This window comes from Rhipicephalus microplus, chromosome 8 (genome assembly GCF_043290135.1).
Source record: "Rhipicephalus microplus isolate Deutch F79 chromosome 8, USDA_Rmic, whole genome shotgun sequence".
Taxonomy (NCBI): domain Eukaryota; kingdom Metazoa; phylum Arthropoda; class Arachnida; order Ixodida; family Ixodidae; genus Rhipicephalus; species Rhipicephalus microplus.
This window is the reverse complement of record NC_134707.1, coordinates 118718206-118738846: the sequence shown is the minus strand read 5'-3', so window position 1 is coordinate 118738846 and position 20641 is coordinate 118718206. Positions and strand designations below refer to the sequence as shown.

Genomic DNA, 20641 nt, shown 5'->3' with positions numbered 1-20641 from the left:
ATCATCACAGGATTGCAGGACTACAATTTATACAGTTACTACGTGAACGCAGTGTATTGCAATGCAATTACAAGACTGAAATTTTTTTTGTGCCACATTGTGGAGAAATTTACAAGGACGACGACGACACTTAGCCTAATGATATCATAGCTAGAATTCCAATGCTACTATGGTAGAGAACCAAAACTTGGGCTAAAAAGGCACATGTAATCACGAATAGTTTGGAAGACCTGCTGCAAGAAGGTTTTCACAGTGAAACTTCGATTATGCATCTGACGGTTTCACGACGACCCACATTTTACTACGAATCGGATCAGTCCCAGCGAAATCCCCACAGAAGTAATGTATTAAAAACCTTCGTTACACAACCCAGTTTTACGCCCACCGCTCTCATCTTACGACGACTTTCAGATTCCGCCCGCAAGAAAAAAAGACCTTTATTTGAATCAAATGTCAACCAAATATTCACGAGTGAAAAATACGAACTTGCGTTCCCCTAGGTTGGCAATTAGAAAAGTAGAGAGTGAGACAGGGTGTCTTGTTAAGTCCATGCGCTTCTACATACGCCTCGACTGCATGAGCACGTATTTGGGGTCGTTACCTATTCAAGCTCTAATTCCACAGAGTAGCTTCAGCCAACCGCAAAGCTGACATTTTCGCGGTTTCGGTCTGTGGAAACTTTTCCTGGCCGGCATACAGCTGATCTCCTGCCTTTTTCGCACTCGTAGTCAGAGGCTTGCGCACGCATCAGGGCTCGACGCAGCTGCTTTCACTGTGTAAAATTACTTTCACTTGACGTCGACGTTCACGACAACAGCGGGACATCACTAGTTGCACTTCCCAAGCCAACAAATTACAATGTGCACAACTCAGCTCAGTCACGCACGATGCCTAGCGTTTGCATTTTACTCAAACTCGTCCGTCGCCACTATGTGATAGCAACGATGCTGTGCCTGACTCTTCTAACAGGACGCTGTAGGCAACACGGTTTCTGTTTTGTTTTCATGCGCAGGCAGTTTTTCGACTTTTATTATCAGTAGAAAAATACACGTTGGATCCTTTTTTTTTTTTTTTTTTTTTTAAGTTGAGAGTGAAGGTGCGCTTGTACCTTCTTCAATTGAGTAACGCTGCCATTAGCTGCCACTGGCAAGAATAACTTTATCTACATTCCTTGCAGAGGCACAAGGTCGTGCTGTGAGCTTATTCAGGCTATCTGTACCTATATTTTGGCCAATGCTCAGTGTCACTGCCTATTATTTCAAGTTGTTTGGTTTGCAACACCCAAGACGTAATTTTACATGGTACCCTGAAAGTCGTATAAGCGGGGTTTTACTGTTTTTGTTTATTTATTTGTTTAGTTATTGACAAGAGAGCTTCTTAAACATACCTACAAATTTATTTATGGCTGGTCAGGGGCACACAGCAGCAACCATAAAAAAAAAAACTTTTGCAAGCGGTCATTCCAAACCACGTTGTAAATCTAGCCCAACAGCACCACCGGCAATGATTGGTCCCAGCTACAAAAGCACAAGGGTGTCTTCAATGGACATACCGTAAGTGCTGAAACATGGCTACCTGGTGCGACATAAAACAAGTAAACTAATCAACAATACCGGGGTTAGACACCAAAAAATCCTGCTTAATAAATTAAAATTGCTGTTTTCTTTTTTCCTTATTTATTTTAACATGAATAAAATGAAGTTCTGAAACTGCTGCTGCTTGATTTTGATCTTCCTGAAGACCACAAAGCAAGAGACAAAATTCTAACATATAGAACAATAGATTTAATTTGCAGTAGGCAGACCTTCCAACGTCTTAACAATACTAAAAGCTCATTATGCAACTACTAGTATGGCCCACAATAAGAAACACGCAGCAACAATGAAATTTGATGAATGCCGTTTAACTCAGAGTAGGCATAGGTAACATTTATTTTCTGAGCAAGACTGAGGCAAAAGTATACTTAACGAAATGCTTATAAAACAATTGCATGCATACATGCCATAATTTGCCAAAATGTACTGCTAATTAAAGACATTTATATATGTAGGTCAAATACGTTATTTTTGCAAAGTATAAAATAAAATTTTATATGCAAGATGTCAAGGACATGAACCCACTGACCGCCAAAAAACATGAAATGACGAGTTTTCTTTCTGCAGCCAATAGCCATTATTGGTGATCGTGACTAAAATGTTGTACTTCACATTCCAAAAACCCAAATTTGGACCAGCAATTCGTGGTTCAATGCGACCCTATGTTCTGCCATCCATGAAACAAAGAGCAGTCATGAACTGCCCAATTCATTTTGTTTTAAGAGTGCATATGTTAGGACGGCTACTTTTCGTAAGAGAGTAAGAACATGCGATCTGCCATCCATACTTTGTGCCATTTGACAAATACAAAACCTGGCCCTATTGCCCATCAAAACCAAACATTAGGGCAGTGCTGTTGGGCTCAGATGTGGCATAAACAACAGGCACAAGAACAACAAAAGAGCTACGACACGCGCCCAGTCGCAGGAGGAGACCACTTACATGGCTTCGCTGACTAGAAAACGTTCCACACCAAGCACCTTGCCTAGTGGATCCTGGCCACAGACGATCGCGGGGGGCAACTTGGCGTCAATGAGCTGCCGCTCCATGATATACTGTTTCATGTGGTCCATTACCTGCATTGGCGAGAGAAGGCATCGCCTACAATCACAATGGGCAATAGAGTAAAAGCGCATCGATTCAGAAAATTAAACTATTTTGACGTGTTCCTTTGTCCTAGCCAGCATATAGACTGTTCAATTGCATCAAACTCTTTAATTCAGTCATATTTGGCCCCTGCAATGCTGTCATATTGTAGGACGCTCCGAATGCGTCAAGCACGAAGTGCCACATATATGAGACGCCAAGCAGCGAAAACAACGTTCGTGGACCCCGAAACAGTCGAGGCCTTTCAGAAGACATGGTCCCCAACCACAATCATGTTGCTAGTACTAAATAAGACATGGCTTCAGAGCCTGTTTCAACTCATGACACAGGCTCCAAAGGGCAACTAAAGTCGACTGCCTCCACCACCATCGCAATCACCTACGTCACTTTCCGTCACCAGCCTTGGGCCGTAGGCAGCCTCCATTTGGGTCTTTGTTCTTGTGTAGGGAATATATTTCGGTTCTAAATTGCTTTTTCTCTAGTTTTCAACTGGCGGCTGACGAAAGTTCACTGTTGCGTGACTGAGTTTTAGAAGGCACGATGATGCACACTGAGTCTGAAGTCTGTGAGTACGCAAGCGCTGCCAGTCCCAAGCAACAACTGAAATTTTGTCTTTGCATGGCCAATCTTGCTGCTCCATCTCCCCAGATACCGTTTCTTTGTTGCTTCGCACAATTCCAGCAGTTCTGGTTTACACCGGCATGTAAAGCTACGATCGGCAGGCATCACAGAGGTATTCACTACTGGCCTGTTCTGCAGGTGGCCTGTTCTGCAGGATGACATCATGACATCAGAAAATTGTTTCTGAGCCAGAACACAGCGCATCTAAAGCTGGAAAGAAAGCTTGCAGAGTTTATCCAGGAGCTGCACTCATGTCATGATTGCTATTGCTTGCTTCAGATTGCATCCAAATTAAACAACAAGATTGCACCATTTTACAAACATGATGCTCGAGCTCAGCTTTTAGCTCTCTGCCACATTAAATGTGCGAGCAAACACACATGTACATAAATGGTGTTTTCATTGAGCCCCGTTTGAAAATGCACTTGTTTTAGAGTAAAAATGCTTTTTTCAACTCGTCTGTACCATGTACTCCCCCCCCCCCTCCCCAGATTTTTTGTAGTGTAAAGTCGGGGGTTGACCTACACCAGTTCCCATAATACATATCCAGCACTTAGCCAAACAGTTTACTACCATTCAGGAAGCCACACAAAGGTGCGTGTAGGCCTTCCAAAGCGAACACATACCTGCATGCCATCTAGACTTCACTGCCCTTACACTTACACGAATACCTGCCTTTTCACCAGTAAACTAATTTACGGTTGTAATCTCGAGTGCTCTGTCATGTTGCCTTCCCTTTATAATCGTATTGCACAGTAAAAAGATAGTCTCCACATGCAAAAAATCGTTGATGAATGTTACATTTTCTGCGATCATATAAACCTTTACTATGGTCTACTAATAAACATATTAATGAAAATCTGTACGTGGACAGAGGGTACAAGCGTCCTTACAAGACTTTTATGGAAAAATAAACCTCAAGAAAGCTTGAATAAGCTATAAAAATAAGCAAGAATCGTGCCTCATTTTGTTTGTTTGCCAAGCTGAAAAACGACCATCTCAAACTATTTCACAGCAGTTCACCAGTAGTTATTAATTTGTATCACTCTAGTGTGCCCACAATATTAGCACACCAGTGGTTTTAAACTGAATGCGTTTGGAAAAAAAAAAAAAAGCAGCTTCGAGCCAAAATAACTTTTCAGTCCGATTGTAAAGGGCACACAAGTCTAAGTGCATTCAGCAACAAAAAAAAATTGACATGAGAATCGCGCAAACATGACATTTCCTGCGACTAAAATAAATCATGCCAATTCTTGGTTCATCTCTCACAAAAATTAACATTCATAGCACTATTTACAGCCTCCACACTGATGTGGTCACGATCCATTTTATAACACTGCATCATCTATGAAACTAACAGAAGGCACCACATCAAGCACGGTGTGAAGTATTTGAAAATCCACCATTACGTCATGTATGCCAGTTGTTTGGAACAAAGACCAGCCCCTACTGCCAATTATCAATAAATTCAAAGTGTACAGCTGAACCGTGGTTTTTAGGGCTTTTCAAAACTTCTCACTTCCTTTTTTTAAACCTTGGGAGACAGCATAGTTTCAAGACATAGTCTTTTCACAAAACAGAAAAAAAAACCTTAGGGAATGTCACCTGAAATATGAACTTTGTTGGAACACTAAAGATTATCAGTCATCCTAAAGTCCTCAGTAATGGCACCACAAAGGCCTTTAACTAAAGACTACTAGGCATGACTTCAACTAAGCCAAACCAGTCCAATATTCTAGGTTTGCCAGCATAAAACTTCACTAAAACAATGGGGTACACTCAAAACTCTATATAACGAATCTGGATATAACAAATTATCAGTTATAGCATAATAAATGAAAAACACTCTGGCAATAGATGCAATAGATATAGCATTAGGAATATACCTTCATAACGAATTTTCAGTTATAACAAGCTTATTTTTGTGTAAGTGTGTAAGGTGCAACTTCATTAAAATAAGGTTTGAGTGTACTTTGAAAGACGTAGAGACTACGAGAAGTTTGCAACAGTTTTGCTAACACCTGAAAGCACTGTGATTATGGCTTTACAGATCATTGGCCTGTGACAAATGAAAGTTGTGAAGCAATGGTACGAGAATTTTCTGATAGCCTTATTAGCCGTCAGCCTTTTCTTCTTTTTTTTTTCTTCAGGAGTAATGCAGCCTGACTTATTATTGCTAACATAGACTGTTGAATATTTTTCGGAGCCATGGTACATCATTATAATGTTTGGAATCACCCTCCAAATCTACCACATTGTGAACATAAGACAAAGTTAAAGGTCAATGCTTGAGAATGTCTAAACCGTTATTATAATCAACAGCAGTGCTCTGCTAATTGAGAATACACACCACCTAGCCTAAGCTTCCCTCTTCCACTTGAGAAATTACGGTAAATATAGAACACGATATGCACTACAAGTGGGACATTTCGGAATGAACCAAATGACACAGTTTCAAAAAGAATTAATAACAAGTACCTGAACTATTTATAACAGAAAAGAGCATTCCATGATGTAATGAAACATTGCTTGTGTATTCCTGTTCGATTTGTGGGAAAATACTCATTGGCGTTACCATGTCAAAAAATGCGCAGGTGGTCCGACACTTCCGTTTGCACTAGACTTGCACCGCTGGCACGGTGATGTCTCAGTGGTAGTTTCATAGTCGTGCACAGCTATGCATGCTTTGTGAGCTCGTGGAAATCACTCTAATGAAAAGTTGAGCAAAACACCATATGCCATGTCCATGTGATGATGTGGATGCCCGGAATGGGGTACACCACTTCAGCTACAGCAAAGAAACCGATGTGACTTTCCGCTAGGTGTCGCAAAATGAAGCTCCAACGCTCGAAGTGGCCAAGTACTGTGTCTCAAGATTGCGACAGGCTGCGCACAGGTTGCTGTCGCTGCTGTAGCTCTCGTTACTTTTGCCTTTCTGTTATTCTGCTGCCACTGCTGGCCAAGTCCAACTCAGTCTTGGATCAGTCGAAGGCTGCTATTGTGCTCTAACCCGCAAGAAACCAGAGTGTCTGCTGCCGGGCGGGAAAGGTGAGCAACGCTGGGCAACGCCTCCGTTATGCCAGAAAGACTCTTCACGCAGGTTATTTCAAGCGTTACAAAGCTGTGCATACCGCTAAATGTGATTTTCTTTCTAAATAAGCATTTCCTTGGCCTGAAACAAGCGCTACGAGGTTTCTGTAATGCTATTTTAACAATCAAAGTCGACTTTAATGTCTCTTGAAGGCTACGAGCTGCTCATTCAAAGTGTTCCCGATGCAATGCGGATGCAGATGATTCAGGCTGTGAATAAAAGCTGTCAATGTTGCTAAAGCCTGCGATTCTTTCCTTTACATGGTTGTAATTTTTTTGTTATTATCTGTTGTGAACTACTTACATTGATGTGGTGGTTTTGGTTCAACGTCCCAAAACCACCACATGATTATGATAGACGCCGTAGTGGGGGGCTCCGGAAATTTCGACCACCTGGGGTTTTTCAACGTCTACCCAAATCTGGGCACATGGGCCTACAGCATTTTCGCCTCTACGGAAAATGCAGCCGCCGCAGCCGGGATTCGATCCCGCGACCTGTGGGTCAGCAGCTGAGTGTCTTAGCCACTGGAAAACCGCGGCAGGGCCTGTGCTCGTGTTTACCCACAGAGTGAAAGCTCGTTAAATAAAATCTAGCAATGGGTGCAATCGATTATCACTTGTATCACAAGAAATAACTGTGATATAACCACTTGAATTGTGCTTCGTCAGCATAACAAACTAAATTGCATATCGTGTAATATTAAACTTGACAATCAAGATGAGTAGCGCGAATCGGCCACAGGAATCGTGAGTAGCGGAATCGGCCATTTGCACAGCCTTCTTGGCAGCACAGTGTCAGCCAGCAGCACCACTCCATGAGCTGCATGTGGAACGAGGCATCCGCGACAGTCCCACCGTGCAGCACCAGAACTAAGCGGCGTAGCTTTATCAAGAAGGCGCTTATTGAACAATGCAAGGAAATGCAAGGGGCTGCGAGGGACAACAATGTGGATGCCTCAAAGTTAATTTTAACTGCCTTTATGTGCCGCATTTTTCCTTATGTATTTCTGCGCGTATCCAAATGTTTGCAACAGCAGAAAACGGCAATAACTGCAGTAGCTGCTCTAAATGGGTTATGAAGAAACTGAAAGGCTTCTACCGCAATTCTTTGTGTTAGAGCACAATTACATTTTGCATGATGGCACTAGACTTGCCGCTGAACAACTTCATGCATTTATGGTTGCAGCATTACTGAAACACTGTAAAAACACCGCCGTGCCCCTGTCACTTAGTGCATTCGTACTCTCTAAACTGTACATATTACTCAAGTGGGGAAAAAGAAAACAACTCACCTGTGCTAAAGACAAGGGCCCCGGCACAGCCCCTACTGTTTTAAGGCACTCCATGAGTCCGTCCTTTGGTATGAAGAGCTATTCACACACAGCAGAATGAAGATGAACGGTCAGACGGGCACAAGCACACAAGGACACAGCACACACGAAAAGAGAAGAAAATCACTCCAAAAAACAGCTCACACAATTGAAAAGCCAGAAACGTCGCCTAAAAACAAACATAAGGAACTCGTGTATTATGTGAGGGAAATCCTACACCCTCCTTGCTATTAAAACGCACGTTGTAACAGCGCACTCGTCTTTCCTTTCCTTTAACAAGCACAGCCATATAGACCAGTCTTCACTCTGCTGCATGCATTATCAATTTCTCAGCTTCTTCATTTCAACTGAATTAACAGACTCGTTACATTGACCTAGACAAGAAACTTGCCTACAGTGCTTCCCGTATGCATGGCAATGCCAATATACAATGGCTTCAGATGGAAATATAAGACGCAGGCGTCTATCAGAGTGGTTTCACCTCTACGTTGAAGACACGCAGTGTGCCCACTCTTTTGCAACACTAGTATACAAGAACGTTGTCTTTTGTTAAAAGGTATGCCATTCATGTGCTTGGTTCGACAGTTATGTTAAATGCAGGTTTTCGATTCTTTTCCTTTGCTGTTAGTTTACAGGCCAGGTGGCAGCCCGACTCATTTATAGCAAATGGAATCCAAGGGGCATTCACTGACCAGGTTAACATATCAGCAGCAAAGGCAAGCGTCCATTAAAACTGATCCCTGTGTTTGGTGCACTGAAACACACTGTGCCATTTCTTCACACTACTGTAACTTTCAGTCCTGGAGCCATAAGACACCTGATTTAGATCTGGCATAGTGCAGAAATTACATTCCAGTGCCACCCATTTCGCTGCCATCAGTGGCCAGTGCGACACTCCGTCTCTGCCATCAATGGAATCAACAGGTCGTGAATGGTTAATGTTGAGAATAGCATAAAATGAAGTGGAAGCAATCGCTACACTATACCAACCTAGGGTGCATTATGTCGTAAAAATCAGTGTGATCTCTCCCACCTCTAATCTTAAAGCCATATTGTTATTGCCGGACTTTTCTTTCTTTCTATTCTTTTTTTTTTCATCACATCATTTCCCAGTGGGCGCACGCTACAGGTCCCTTATTGCATGGTCAATGACTGTAGGGCATATTCTTGACGAGCCAATCATACCACACCATTATAAACGAAGAAAAAAAATTTACCAGTTGAGCTGTAAAAATACCTACTTTCGCCTACCCGGTACTTGGGTACAACATCCTGAAAATACGCTAATGATCGGCCAGTCAAACATGTAAACTTGAAAAAATGAAACTGAGTTGAAGAGATGCCATGGCCACGTCCTATCAGCAGCTAAGCACTGAATCTACATATACAAAAGTTTCAAATTAAGTATACTTTAACATGCACTCATGTGAGAAAAAAAAATAAGAGGGGCATGCACACTGAATATGCCCTTAGTGAACCCTACCGCAACACCAATCTATTAAAAATACTGACTGCTAGTTAAGAAGCTCAGAAGCACAGTGCTCACGACAAAGATACAATAACTAAGCAATGCACCAGTGAGGAGCTTGTAATTAACATCCTACATTTTATGTTGCATGAGTACATTTATACAAGATTAACAAAACTGAAAGAAACCGAAAAAAGAAAGGAACAACTATACTGCTAAAGTAACAACTAAAGTGCCAGCAGTGAGGGTCCACTAACTACATACAGAATGTGTTATAAAGGCAATACAAGTCATATGCTGAACTATGAAAGGAGAAAAATAAAAGGGAGGGGGGAGTATAGTGTGTGCAAGTCATGCACAGCCTAAGCAATGAAGGTTTTACTGCATGTATTTCAGTGCTTTGGCAGATTCAAGAATGCCGTGCTGTGTTCTGACAACAACAAAAAAATGCTAGCAAGAAAATAAGGTGACTACACTCAAACCTTGATATAACAAACCCAGATATAACAAAATATTGGTTATAACAAAGTAAATAAAAAACGGTCTTGCAATAGATAAAGTGTTTGCAATATACCATAATAACGAATCTTTGAATACAACAAACTTATTTTTGTGTAAGATACAACTTTGTTATAATGAGGTTTGAGTGTATTTCAGTTGTGCTCTCTCGGCAGCCACGTACTTGCATGCAGTGCTCAAGGTGCAGAACTATGAAGCTGTGGCCCTAAACGAGGCATATGGCACTGGCACTGTGCTCATAACTCGTTTTGTGGAGATTCTAGAGTTCATTGCTGTGCAAAATAACCAGAAGGCCTACTGTGTCTTTAGATAAGTGTCACCAAAAGTGAATCATCCAGCTGTATGTCATATTGTTGGACATTTGTCAATATTAACTATCCCCCATAGCATCCCACATACTCTAAGTACTATACTACTACATCTGTTACATAAATATAACTATAGTCTATTACTACATATCATATATTACTATTACATACTACATATCAATTAAAGAAAAAAATCCTATTATACAATTGGTCTAATGCAGTGAAGAGATTTACAGCAATACAGAACAACAAAGCAATTGGGTTTACACCTTGCACAGACCAGAATGCCTTTGAATACTAAGCAAGAGTATTTCATGGCTTTGCTGTACCAGCGACTATGACAGTTTAGTAACTCTCTCTACATGTGAAAAGTCTTGATACCACGAACACTTAAAACTGTGGTCAGAGTGCATCTAATCCAAAATCTATCATTATGCAGGCTATGGGTTCAAAATCGTGAGCACGCCACTTAAAAAAAAAAAAAGTTAAATTGACTCAAAACAGTTCTTCCTCGAACTTAGTTTACTCGTGCCCATACTCATTAAACAGAAAATAAAAAGAGCAATTACGGCAATAAACGCAGGTGTTTGCAAAGCACTCTGTTGATGGTTCGCAGACACGCCCACCCGTGATGACAAACATACGCGTCAAGCCAGGGGCCTTTCTAGTCCCCTTGTTACAGGGGCAGCTTAACTGCAGTTGACCTCGACGGTGGTTTGAATTGTGCAACCTTGGTTAACGCCAATTGCGATCTGTCGCAGTAATTCATACTACCTTCTTCACTGTCATTCGCAAAAACAAGTGGGCCTAAATAATTCTAAGCACTAACTACAGGTGATCACTATTTGAGCATGGCAAGCTTGATTTGAGGTAGCCGACCCTTTAGAACTTGCACAAATGTGGGTTGGTGCATCATGCAATGCAGGCCTTTTAAACTCGATTATATTTGCCACTGTACTGCTCAGATCTACTGTTCCATTTTTAAAGGGACACTAAATAGGACAATGATTTGGTTTAGATTGAAAAGTGCACTGTGAGAACTCTCGTATGTATCACTGTCACAAGTTCATTATTAGAGAAGAAAATCAAGTTTCAGCCTTCATTTTTACTAATTTTGTGCCAAAATCTCTGCTAGTGACGTAATTTTCGATATTTTTGTGACATTCACTCAATGAAATTGCTTGAAATTTCATATGTTAGGTCTATGGCACCCACAAATTGCAAATTACTTCACTTTTTATTGATTGGAAGTTACAGTAAACCCACTAGACGTTTTCAAAATTTCTTACGTCACTGTGTTTCGTGCCGGAATCTCAGGTTTTTCTCACTTACTAAGCGTTGTATCCCCGTAAGAGTGGCGTTTTCGGGATTGTGAAATTGTACATTACTAATACGCGATAAATCATTCTGCTCCTTAGTGTCCCTTTAAACATACGAAAATTTTGTCTAATATTTCAAAATGAAATCTGTACTATAGTAATGGCACGACGCATCTTTAGCCCGCATAACTGCGGTGGATTACGCCAGGTGACGTAACGCTCCATTGGGTTCAACCACGGTTAAAAGTTACCCATGTAGCAAGAGCGTAAGAGGGGTGTAAATTACCAATATGGATGTGGTCACGACAAGGCGAAGCGTAAAAAGTGAACCCAAATGCCATCCCAAAGCAAAACCGTGATGGTAGGCAGGATCAATGAAAAAGGGAGTAAGTATGGAAAAGGGAAAGGCGCAAAGCCAATTTGGGGGCAATCGGCTTGACCTCCCCTTTTCTTACCTGGTCGAACGACACACGGCTCATGCTTTACTACCTGCAAGAGTATACAACACACGCACACATACAGACAAAGGATAATGGAACCAAGTGCATGGGGAAAAGAAGAGACTTGAACCCATGGGCGAAAATCGTGGGAACTTAATAAAGAGGTATGCTGACGTCGCGAATTTCACACTTTTTTCTGTATTTTTTTCCGCAATTTTTTTGTGATACAATCACGCAGGAGCAGCTTGCAACAGTTAAGCAGTGGCTGATAATTGTCGGCAAATAACGAGAAAATGCCATGTTTTTTAGGAAGCACCAAGTTGGCAATGCCAGAAGTGCCTCAAGACAGCAGTGTACGTTACCCTCACGCTATAGACATCAAAAGTATGCGTGAAAACGAAAAATCGCACGTGAATGACCTCAGCATAACGGTTGTAGGCAGTTCAGCATAACGATAAATGTAGTTCGTTTAATAAAGCAAACCAACATATCAATTGTTTTGGCACAGTGTTTGTTTGCAACAATAAAATGATCATTTAAAGATCCGATTGCAACATCGCCTTGCTTCATTCATTTTTTTGTTCTATATTTTCCACTTATCTTCCACAATATCTACATTACTAATACACGCTACCAAGGCGAATTTCGTTTCAAATTAATCAAATCAATATACACTATGCAACATAAAACAGGTTCTTAGTTTTCCTCAATGTCGAACTTACAGGGCCTGACTGTAATGTAATAAAGCTGTGTTTTGTAAATAGAAATTATTGATTGTATAGACCCCTTTCAAAACTATAAATATAGCTTTTCTGCTACACAGTTTAAACAACTAATGACGGCTAGTCACTTACTCCAAACAGCCTGTTAAAGTGCATATTGCTTACACAATGACGTGGAAAATGTTCTGTCGGCTCTCTCGATATAAACACTTAATAAGAAATCCTGAGCACGTTGAACTAGGGCCCCGTCTCTGCCTGAAGTACAACAGCTGCCGCCGTTACTAGGACAAACATACAGCGCAGAGAAGCGCACTTGCAAATTTTATGGGGTCAATTGGTACAAATCATAGTAATTCATCAGAATAGTTTCTCTGGGTGTTAAGAGACGGAGTTAACTGTTGCGTCTGTGCAGCAGTTATCCCGTGTCACAGTGCAGAAAATACAATATGCCTCAGGGCTCTTCCGACATTGCCAAGCACTGCTGAGCACGTAGGTCTACTGTGCAAAAGCCTTGTAGTTGCAATTAAGTACGAATTTCCATTCACGGGCTTCGTGCAAGCTGTTCCAGGTGTACAAGAATCGACAAGCAGAGCAATAATTTATACACAGCGTGCAAGTCAGAGGAATGAATCTTTGCAAAATTTTAGCAGCTATCTCTTACAATCACACTGCATAATGCTACTTACATAGGATAGTGTACAGCTTTAAATTAAAACAATTCACGTATGATATTAGCCCACTTACAAGACTTTCGTGTATCTGAGGGCATTCTACAGATTTCGAGAAAACAAAATTTACAACTTTATAAAATGAAGTTACCCAACAACAGTTTTTAAATAATGCAGCAGATTGAATCGGCTACTTTTGGATAAACTTCCACAATACCACCACTCAAAGCAAATTTTCATTCCAACTGAAAACACGCTAATTTGCTCGATTTTCACCAAAATGCTTTGCTTGCCTTCTTTTTAATATGTTCCCAAATTAACAACTCAGAAGCCTCATGTTAATTAAAATTAGCATTATTACATTTAAAATGGACACTTTTTTTTTCCAGTCTCTTAAACATTTTGAGCTGGCACAGTATTCTTGGATGATCACTTTTCCAAGAACTTCCTTCTCCCTTTCGCAAGATTTCACAATAGTCGTTCAGCATTTACAGACCCCGTACTCCCGGCAACGCACCAACCCTGTTGGGGTGATATTGCCTTAAGTGCCGTCAATCAAAGCGTCGGGGCACCCCAACGCAGCCAGTGCTCGACCTCGTGAAATCTCACAAAAGCGAAAGCCTTACAGAAAAAGCAACCGCCCAGGTATACCACACCAGCTTTGCCAAATAGCCTTTTTTTTTTTCGGCATTAGTAAACTTTTAAAAAAAAACCTGCAACAATTTTTTGTTTTTAGAATAAGCCCTTTTGATGGGTAGAAAGGGTTAAAATTTAGTGTACAATGTTGCATAAATTAATATTGATTTACAACAGTGAATGACAGAAATTTGTTGTTTTTTTTGCATCACTACTATAACTATGGCTGCCCGGTTATCTGCAGCGAATCAGTCTTGTTGGCAAAACTGGAAGGTGTTGCATTCAAAGCAAGAAAGCAAATGCACGTCATCTTGGCTTGACATAATCAGTACCTGGTTAAAATTTAGGAAACGACCCCACTTAACCTTGCATACTTACACGAGTCATTATTAAAGTGCATTTTGGCAAGCATTTTTGTTCAATACCTCATCCAGTCACAAAAAATGTTGCAGGGTTCATTTAACCTGAAGAAATGTACTTTTTTTCCTTAATTTTTTTTTCTTATTCACTCCAACAGTTTTCCCACGTTTTTTTTTTTCAGGTTCATGACCTCGTCCAGAGGGTGCAGTAGGCGCACCTCAACTGGACTGACCTCTTGATCCCCATGGCAGTGGTACCGAGCAAGGCCTCAAATGGCCATAACTCAGCCATTCATACGTCTAGTGTGTATGTGTGTACGTGCGAGCAGCAAATACCATTCACCTCAAATACCAATGAATGCACCAAATTCATTTCTTCCACGCGGTACGATCAGTTGCATTGCCTAAATTTCACACAATATGAGCAATGACCGAACAATGGAGCTAAAAACGTTGCCTTCAACAAAAATGTCACTTTGGTTACTTTCATTACAAGCAAGAAGAGTTCAACGCCGATGCGTTGGAAGGGCTACTGAAACAATGTGTGTAAAGTTTTGTTTTTTTCTGTTTAGAAGCTTTCAAACAGCGCCTAGGCAGACCATGTGCACGACTCGTACTCGCTACTATGACACTGTCACACAGATTTAGCCACACCAGCCCCAGTACTGATAACTCTGACTGTGTCATGAAATATTTTTTTTATCACATTCCTGTAACTGCAATCTGCGACAATGCACAGCATTCTGATAGTAGAAGCCGAGCAGACCTGTGCCCACACATGAGGAAACAAAAATGTTTCGTACGTTCTTTTGGGGATCTTTTTTCGATTCTTTTTGAAAAAAAATGCCATCATGGCTAGTTCATCTGACGCATCACGAGCCTAAGCAAATTGAATCATCAAAATCTGCCTGCAGTTTTTGTTTCACCTAGCCGAAACTATTTCACGCTTGGGTTTTTTCCCTTCATTGTTATACCAGTGTTGTACAGTTTTTGCTAATATGTGGTGAAAACTTTGTGTACTTTACAAACTGTTCAATGTTATTATTTGTCCTACTCACTGCCTGCTGCTGTCCCACCCAAGAGGGACTGTCGCCTCGTCAAGCTACTCACTGTAGTAGCTTTATGTGACAGCTCCTATCTTTCCTTTTTTCTTCGAAAAATGAAATAAAATTTGATTTGAAATTTGATTATATAATAGGAGCAATTGCAGAATGCCTAACACCGCCTTGCAGAGCCAGCTCATCTTAGGAAAAAAAAAATCCCATGACAAAATGTTTGCAAAATCCCTTCAAGCCGACGACACGTGCACACACACACACTGGATACACCCACACTCTCACCATGCAAGCAATCATTTCGTAAACATGGAGTTACGAGCTTGACGATGAAAAACCAGCGCGTCCAAATCGAGATAAGAGAACACATGCCCAGCACTTTGCGCGGGGTCTCGACCAGACTTTATTGCCATTTTACGTTGACGCAAGTACGGTTTACTTCTTTTGGTGGTTTTTTTTTTAGTCGGTCATGCACCAGACTTCTGTATTCATTTGCTCTTCAGGTAGCTTCAACATACTCAAAGCTAAAAAATTTGCGCCGTGAGGAAGAGCAAACAGAGTGCATTACCGGATTCTTTTAACTACATGTACACATTTAGCCAGAACAAAAATAAATAGCCGATTCCCGTACAGGAGTGACCTCTGTCCCCACTCACTAGTAATAATTCCTAGGTTTCGTAGATCCCTCAGTCTAGGCGCCACAGATCAGTGCACCCTTTATTACATAGCAAGTATGTAAATCGGGCGTTTCGTTTTTGTGCTGGCTTCTACAGAATACTAACAGAACTTATAACTCACACAGCTTTTTTTTTTCTCTCTATTGGTCTATTCACATTGCTATACATTGAAGTGGAAATTCACAGCATCGTCCACTGCCACTGTGAGGGCCAATCACATTCGTATCTCAGACCTCACTACAACTCAACTTTGACACAAAGATCGTACTTATTTTTGTTTCTTTGCCAGAAGAGGTCGGACTATATTACGTGTGACATTGCATGGGGCTCTTTTTCTTCCTACATGGTTCTAATACATTTTAAATCAGGTTGGTTTCCATACCCAGGCACTCTTTCTAAGATTGGACATTACTGTTCCATGTGCCCATTTTCATCTTCATAACTGTACGTCATAGTGCTATTGACTAGAGTTTGATGCTCGTAAACAGATCTAATTGTGTACAAAATGAAAAGGCTTTAGCATCAGCAAAGGTCATTTTGCACCCACAAAGACTATACAGTTGTGTATGGTCCTCTCCTGCCATGTTGACAGCACATTATCTTTTAAGCAACAGACACCGAAGTGCTGTTTCACTTCCAACACTAAAATGGCACAACTAGAATAGTGCCATAGTTGCGTCCTCATGCATACTGCAAGGGGTGTTTACAAAGCACAGCGATGTGCCCTGTAGCATGAACGTAGCTACTGCTATAACTTTAATATCTGAAGTTCATGAATTAGTATGAGATTAGCACAAACCAACTCAGCATGGCAATATTTGCAAGGCATTATTCTATGCAATGCGAAAACTCTTCTTAATCCTTCCACTATCTTAAGGGTTTCCGCAGCACTCATTTTCAAGACTAGAGCCATTACGAGAACGGAAACATGAGCAAGTTCAATCTATTAATTAACTAAAAGGGGGAAAAATGCAAGATTGATACATAACAGAGAAAGTCTTGTGTCAAAACTAAATATGCAACCGCCTTTAAGCTATATTAAAGATGCAAAAATACACACTACACTACAGTTAACCAAACCGCTTGAAGCTCTGTTTAATACTTAAGTTAACCCTTCCAAATTGTGAACAATTAGAATGCTAAGAATTGTCTTTAAAAAAAAAGGTAGGCAAGGCCAATGTGTGACTAAAGTTATGTTCCATTAGAACAGTATTGCCCTTAGCTTGACGAGCTCTTGCAGATATATCACCCTGACTTACTTTATAAAAAAAGCTTCTGATGAAATGAGAGTTTTCTTAACATGGATAGACGACAGCTCGGGAAACGTCACTTCCCTCGAAGGCAGCTAATCAACACGGCATTTCATACTAGTGTGATACACATCTACGAGAGTCAAGATTCTAAAAGTTTACACAAACTTGTGGCTAAGGATAGCTAACCTCTACAGAAAATGAATTCTCACTTCTCAGAAATCAATCCACATTTCGAAATACCATAGGCATTCAGATAAATTGTTCAGTTGCAACTGCTAATAGTGAGATACCTTTATAAATAAATGGAACAGTAACATGTTAACTGATGATAATGCTGGGGTTAGAGATAATGCTTATGGCAGTTAAAGCATTTCACAAATGCAATGGCAAATACTTTCTAGCAGCACAAATTTGCTTGAAAAACGTGAATTTTCTTCTTCAGACTACACAGGCCTCACTCCAGCAACGTCTCCGCACGCATTCTAGGAGTAAGGCGCCCGCATCCATGGACACACACACAGTCATGCCCAGTCATGTTCTTTTGTACTGATGACGTCACGCGGAAGCAACGATGGTGCCACGCCCCTTTTAAGAACGCCGGGTTATCAAACCTGCTGCGTCACTGCAGATGCTTAAGTCACGCAGTGATACAGTTCTCGTTGAATGCAATTGAACCCTGAAGGGTCGAACGGTAGGCGTGTGGAAAATACATATCTGGCACTGTTGCAAAATTGAATCGGTGTAATATCGTTGCTCTTCGCAAAGCCACGGACTTGTCGGAGAAAAAAATTGTTTTAAGAATCCAGCGCCACTTCACCTGGGCTGGAGCCACTAAAAGGAACGCCAGGAAAAGCAAGACTATGCGCACAGAAGCATCTTTAAGGTACACTTGGCGTAACCTGGCATTTGCAATTCGACTCGCTTTTGCAGGCTAACGGTCTGCGCTCAAACTTTAGCCACGAACTTAGCCACAACCGCCCACAAAAAAAAAATACAGAAAAAAACAACACCATTAGCGGAGGCATGCAATTTTAAGCCTACGCGATCATGAGGGGAAGAACCGCTACAAAACGCTAAAGAAATCGTACTCCCACTAAAAGCTACGTCGATGGCGTAGAGAGAACCACCGCTGCTTTTCGAACCCGTCTTCTGCACCCCCTAAATGTGTGGCGTCATAGTAACCGAGACGCTAAAACCACGTGCTACATTTCGCTCAAAAGAATAAAGTCCCCGCCGACACGCTGAACGTTAGTGCTAGACTCGCAGTAGCGCCGGGTTCGCGCTCCCGGTCACTAAGCGCAGTGGAATCGGTTCCGTAGTTCGTTCCCAAACTCTCAAACTTACTTTTGTGATGTCGAGGACTACCCGTGGTTGCCGGCGGCGCGCTCAGGACGAACTGCGACGCGATCATTTACCCGCCCGGCGGAGCAAGACGCTATTTGCGCGCCGCTCTTGCCCGAACATGTCGGAACGCGCTCGCACACAAGCCAAGGATTGACCGCTCGCGGGGCAATTCTTTCCGCCCTCGTTTCCCGCATTGTTCGCACGTAACAGGCTGCGCCCCGCACGTTCCCGACATGTCCGGGCGATTGGCAGGCATGCTTTTCAAACAGTTCCAAGGTTTTTTTAAGTTCGAATATTCAAACGCCGAAGCCGCAAACGGGCCGCCAGCGCGATCGTTTATCAGCCACGACTCCGGAGATGAGATGGGCTTCCCAGCGACGTATACCGCACAAATCGACGCTGTGTGCAAGTCGCGAACACGAAAGCAGTCGCACTGCAGATTGACGCTGTTTGTCAAAACGATTATGAGGCGAAAATGCGCCGACAGAAATATGCCGACAACCGCCAACTCGACCGGTCGGAGCTGTGCTTACAGGCTGCGAAGAAATGGGAGATAAAGGCTCGGAATGAGCTCGTTTAACGCTTCGGTACACGACTGCGTCAAAGCGAGTGGGTACATTCGATGCCGCAGGTAACGTGCAACGTAATAGTATAAAACTTTTTATCTCGCTTACCAGCAAATTTGCCGAAGGGATTCGGGGAGGTGCTTTGTTTTTGTTCCGCTAGTGTGGCGCTCCGCCACCAGAGGCAACGCCGCCGCACAAAGCAAACAACGCGCCGGAATTTTACCACCCTAATAGACGAGATATATTCTTTATTTCGTTTTCTGAGAGATTTAAATTTTTTACGCGGTGAAGCACTTAGCAGATTTTTCAGTTGACGAAGTTCGTGAAGAGTTCAGGCGGGTCGTTCAAAATTTTGATGTAGTGGAGGACCGGTGGAGTTCTCGATAGTCTCATGCCGAAGGTGAGGGTGCTGCTATCGGTAGTGTTGCGGCATACTCTCGTGATAGCATATGCTGATATTCGGCCTGTTCGATTTACATTATAACAGTAAAGTGCTCGAAGGACAGGAACACAAGAAAAACACAACACGAGTGCTATCTTTCAGCAACAGGGTTTATTTGGCAATCGAAGCACAAATTGTAGTTTGCATACACGCCATGGCCCATGCGCATGTACTTTTACTATTTTTCACGATCTTTATTTTTTTTTCTTTGCTAAACATAGCTTTTTTCTCGTGTGAAGTTGAGGGTGAAGGAATAGGCTCACTTTGCGGCGCGTGCAGTGAGAAGTAGAATACGGCTGACTGAACAACAAAGGACGTCACCTTACAGTCCTTGGGGGACTCGCTCATTGAATTCTGTGCTGAACGGTTTCGTCGCCCGCGATCTCCGACGCCTACGTAGCTCTATCCGAGCGGTGCTCCGTACTAGCCACCCTACCCGTACAGTCGCAATCTTTTTGAGAGTGAACATGGGAGAACGTGCCTTACGGAGAGTAATGCCAAACCATAGAAGTGTTTTCCCTAGATTGACTCTCAAGAAATCCCTAAATTGCAAGAAAAATTCTAGATTATAGTTTTAATGTCATTATTCAGCCTAATTGACTCCTAAACAAGTATTAAGATAGTCAGCTTTGTATCCAAGTTCTTCTGAACCTTCTTCAAAGTAAAAATCATCATTAACCATTTCATAAGGTTTTTTTTTTTTTTCTACACGTTCTCTGGAGTAGCATATGAAGTGCTTGCGAATGGCACCCGTTGCCAACAAGACGGATCTGCATGTCGAATTCACTTTGCACACGCACTGAAGACATAGATGCTAATCTTCGGTCAACCGCAAGTCCGTCACGCCTTTCTCTTTCTTGCAGCTTGACAGCTGATGATCTATTCTTAATTTTCCTCATTTGCAATCATTTTTGCAACATTTTGAGAAGATGTAAATGGGCGCTCTATTACTGGTTGATAGCTACGCCCTTTCTCTGTACTTTCGATCAGCTCCACGTGTGACCAAATCTATAGATACACGCGTTCATGTAAAGGCATGGAGAGACTAAAACACCCGGGCAGACTCCTTCATCACACCGTTTGCGGAATATTGAACCCCTACCACCTTACCAAATCTTCAG

General features: G+C 41.9%; 1 protein-coding gene across 1 annotated transcript in view; it reads right to left on the bottom strand.

The window, feature by feature from the left end:
* The window catches only part of LOC119164580 (E3 ubiquitin-protein ligase Mdm2), a 58065-nt gene extending 38887 nt beyond the window's left edge, over positions 1 to 19178 (bottom strand). Inside the window, exons 1-4 of the mRNA XM_075872514.1 lie at positions 18513 to 19178; positions 11814 to 11847; positions 7706 to 7783; positions 2538 to 2671 (exon numbers count right to left, since the gene is read on the bottom strand). Coding sequence (XP_075728629.1) covers positions 2538 to 2671; positions 7706 to 7783; positions 11814 to 11837 — 236 coding nt within the window. The 5' untranslated portion in view covers positions 11838 to 11847; positions 18513 to 19178. The remainder of the gene's footprint in view (positions 1 to 2537; positions 2672 to 7705; positions 7784 to 11813; positions 11848 to 18512) is intronic.
* Between the last annotated feature and the right edge of the window lie 1463 nt (positions 19179 to 20641).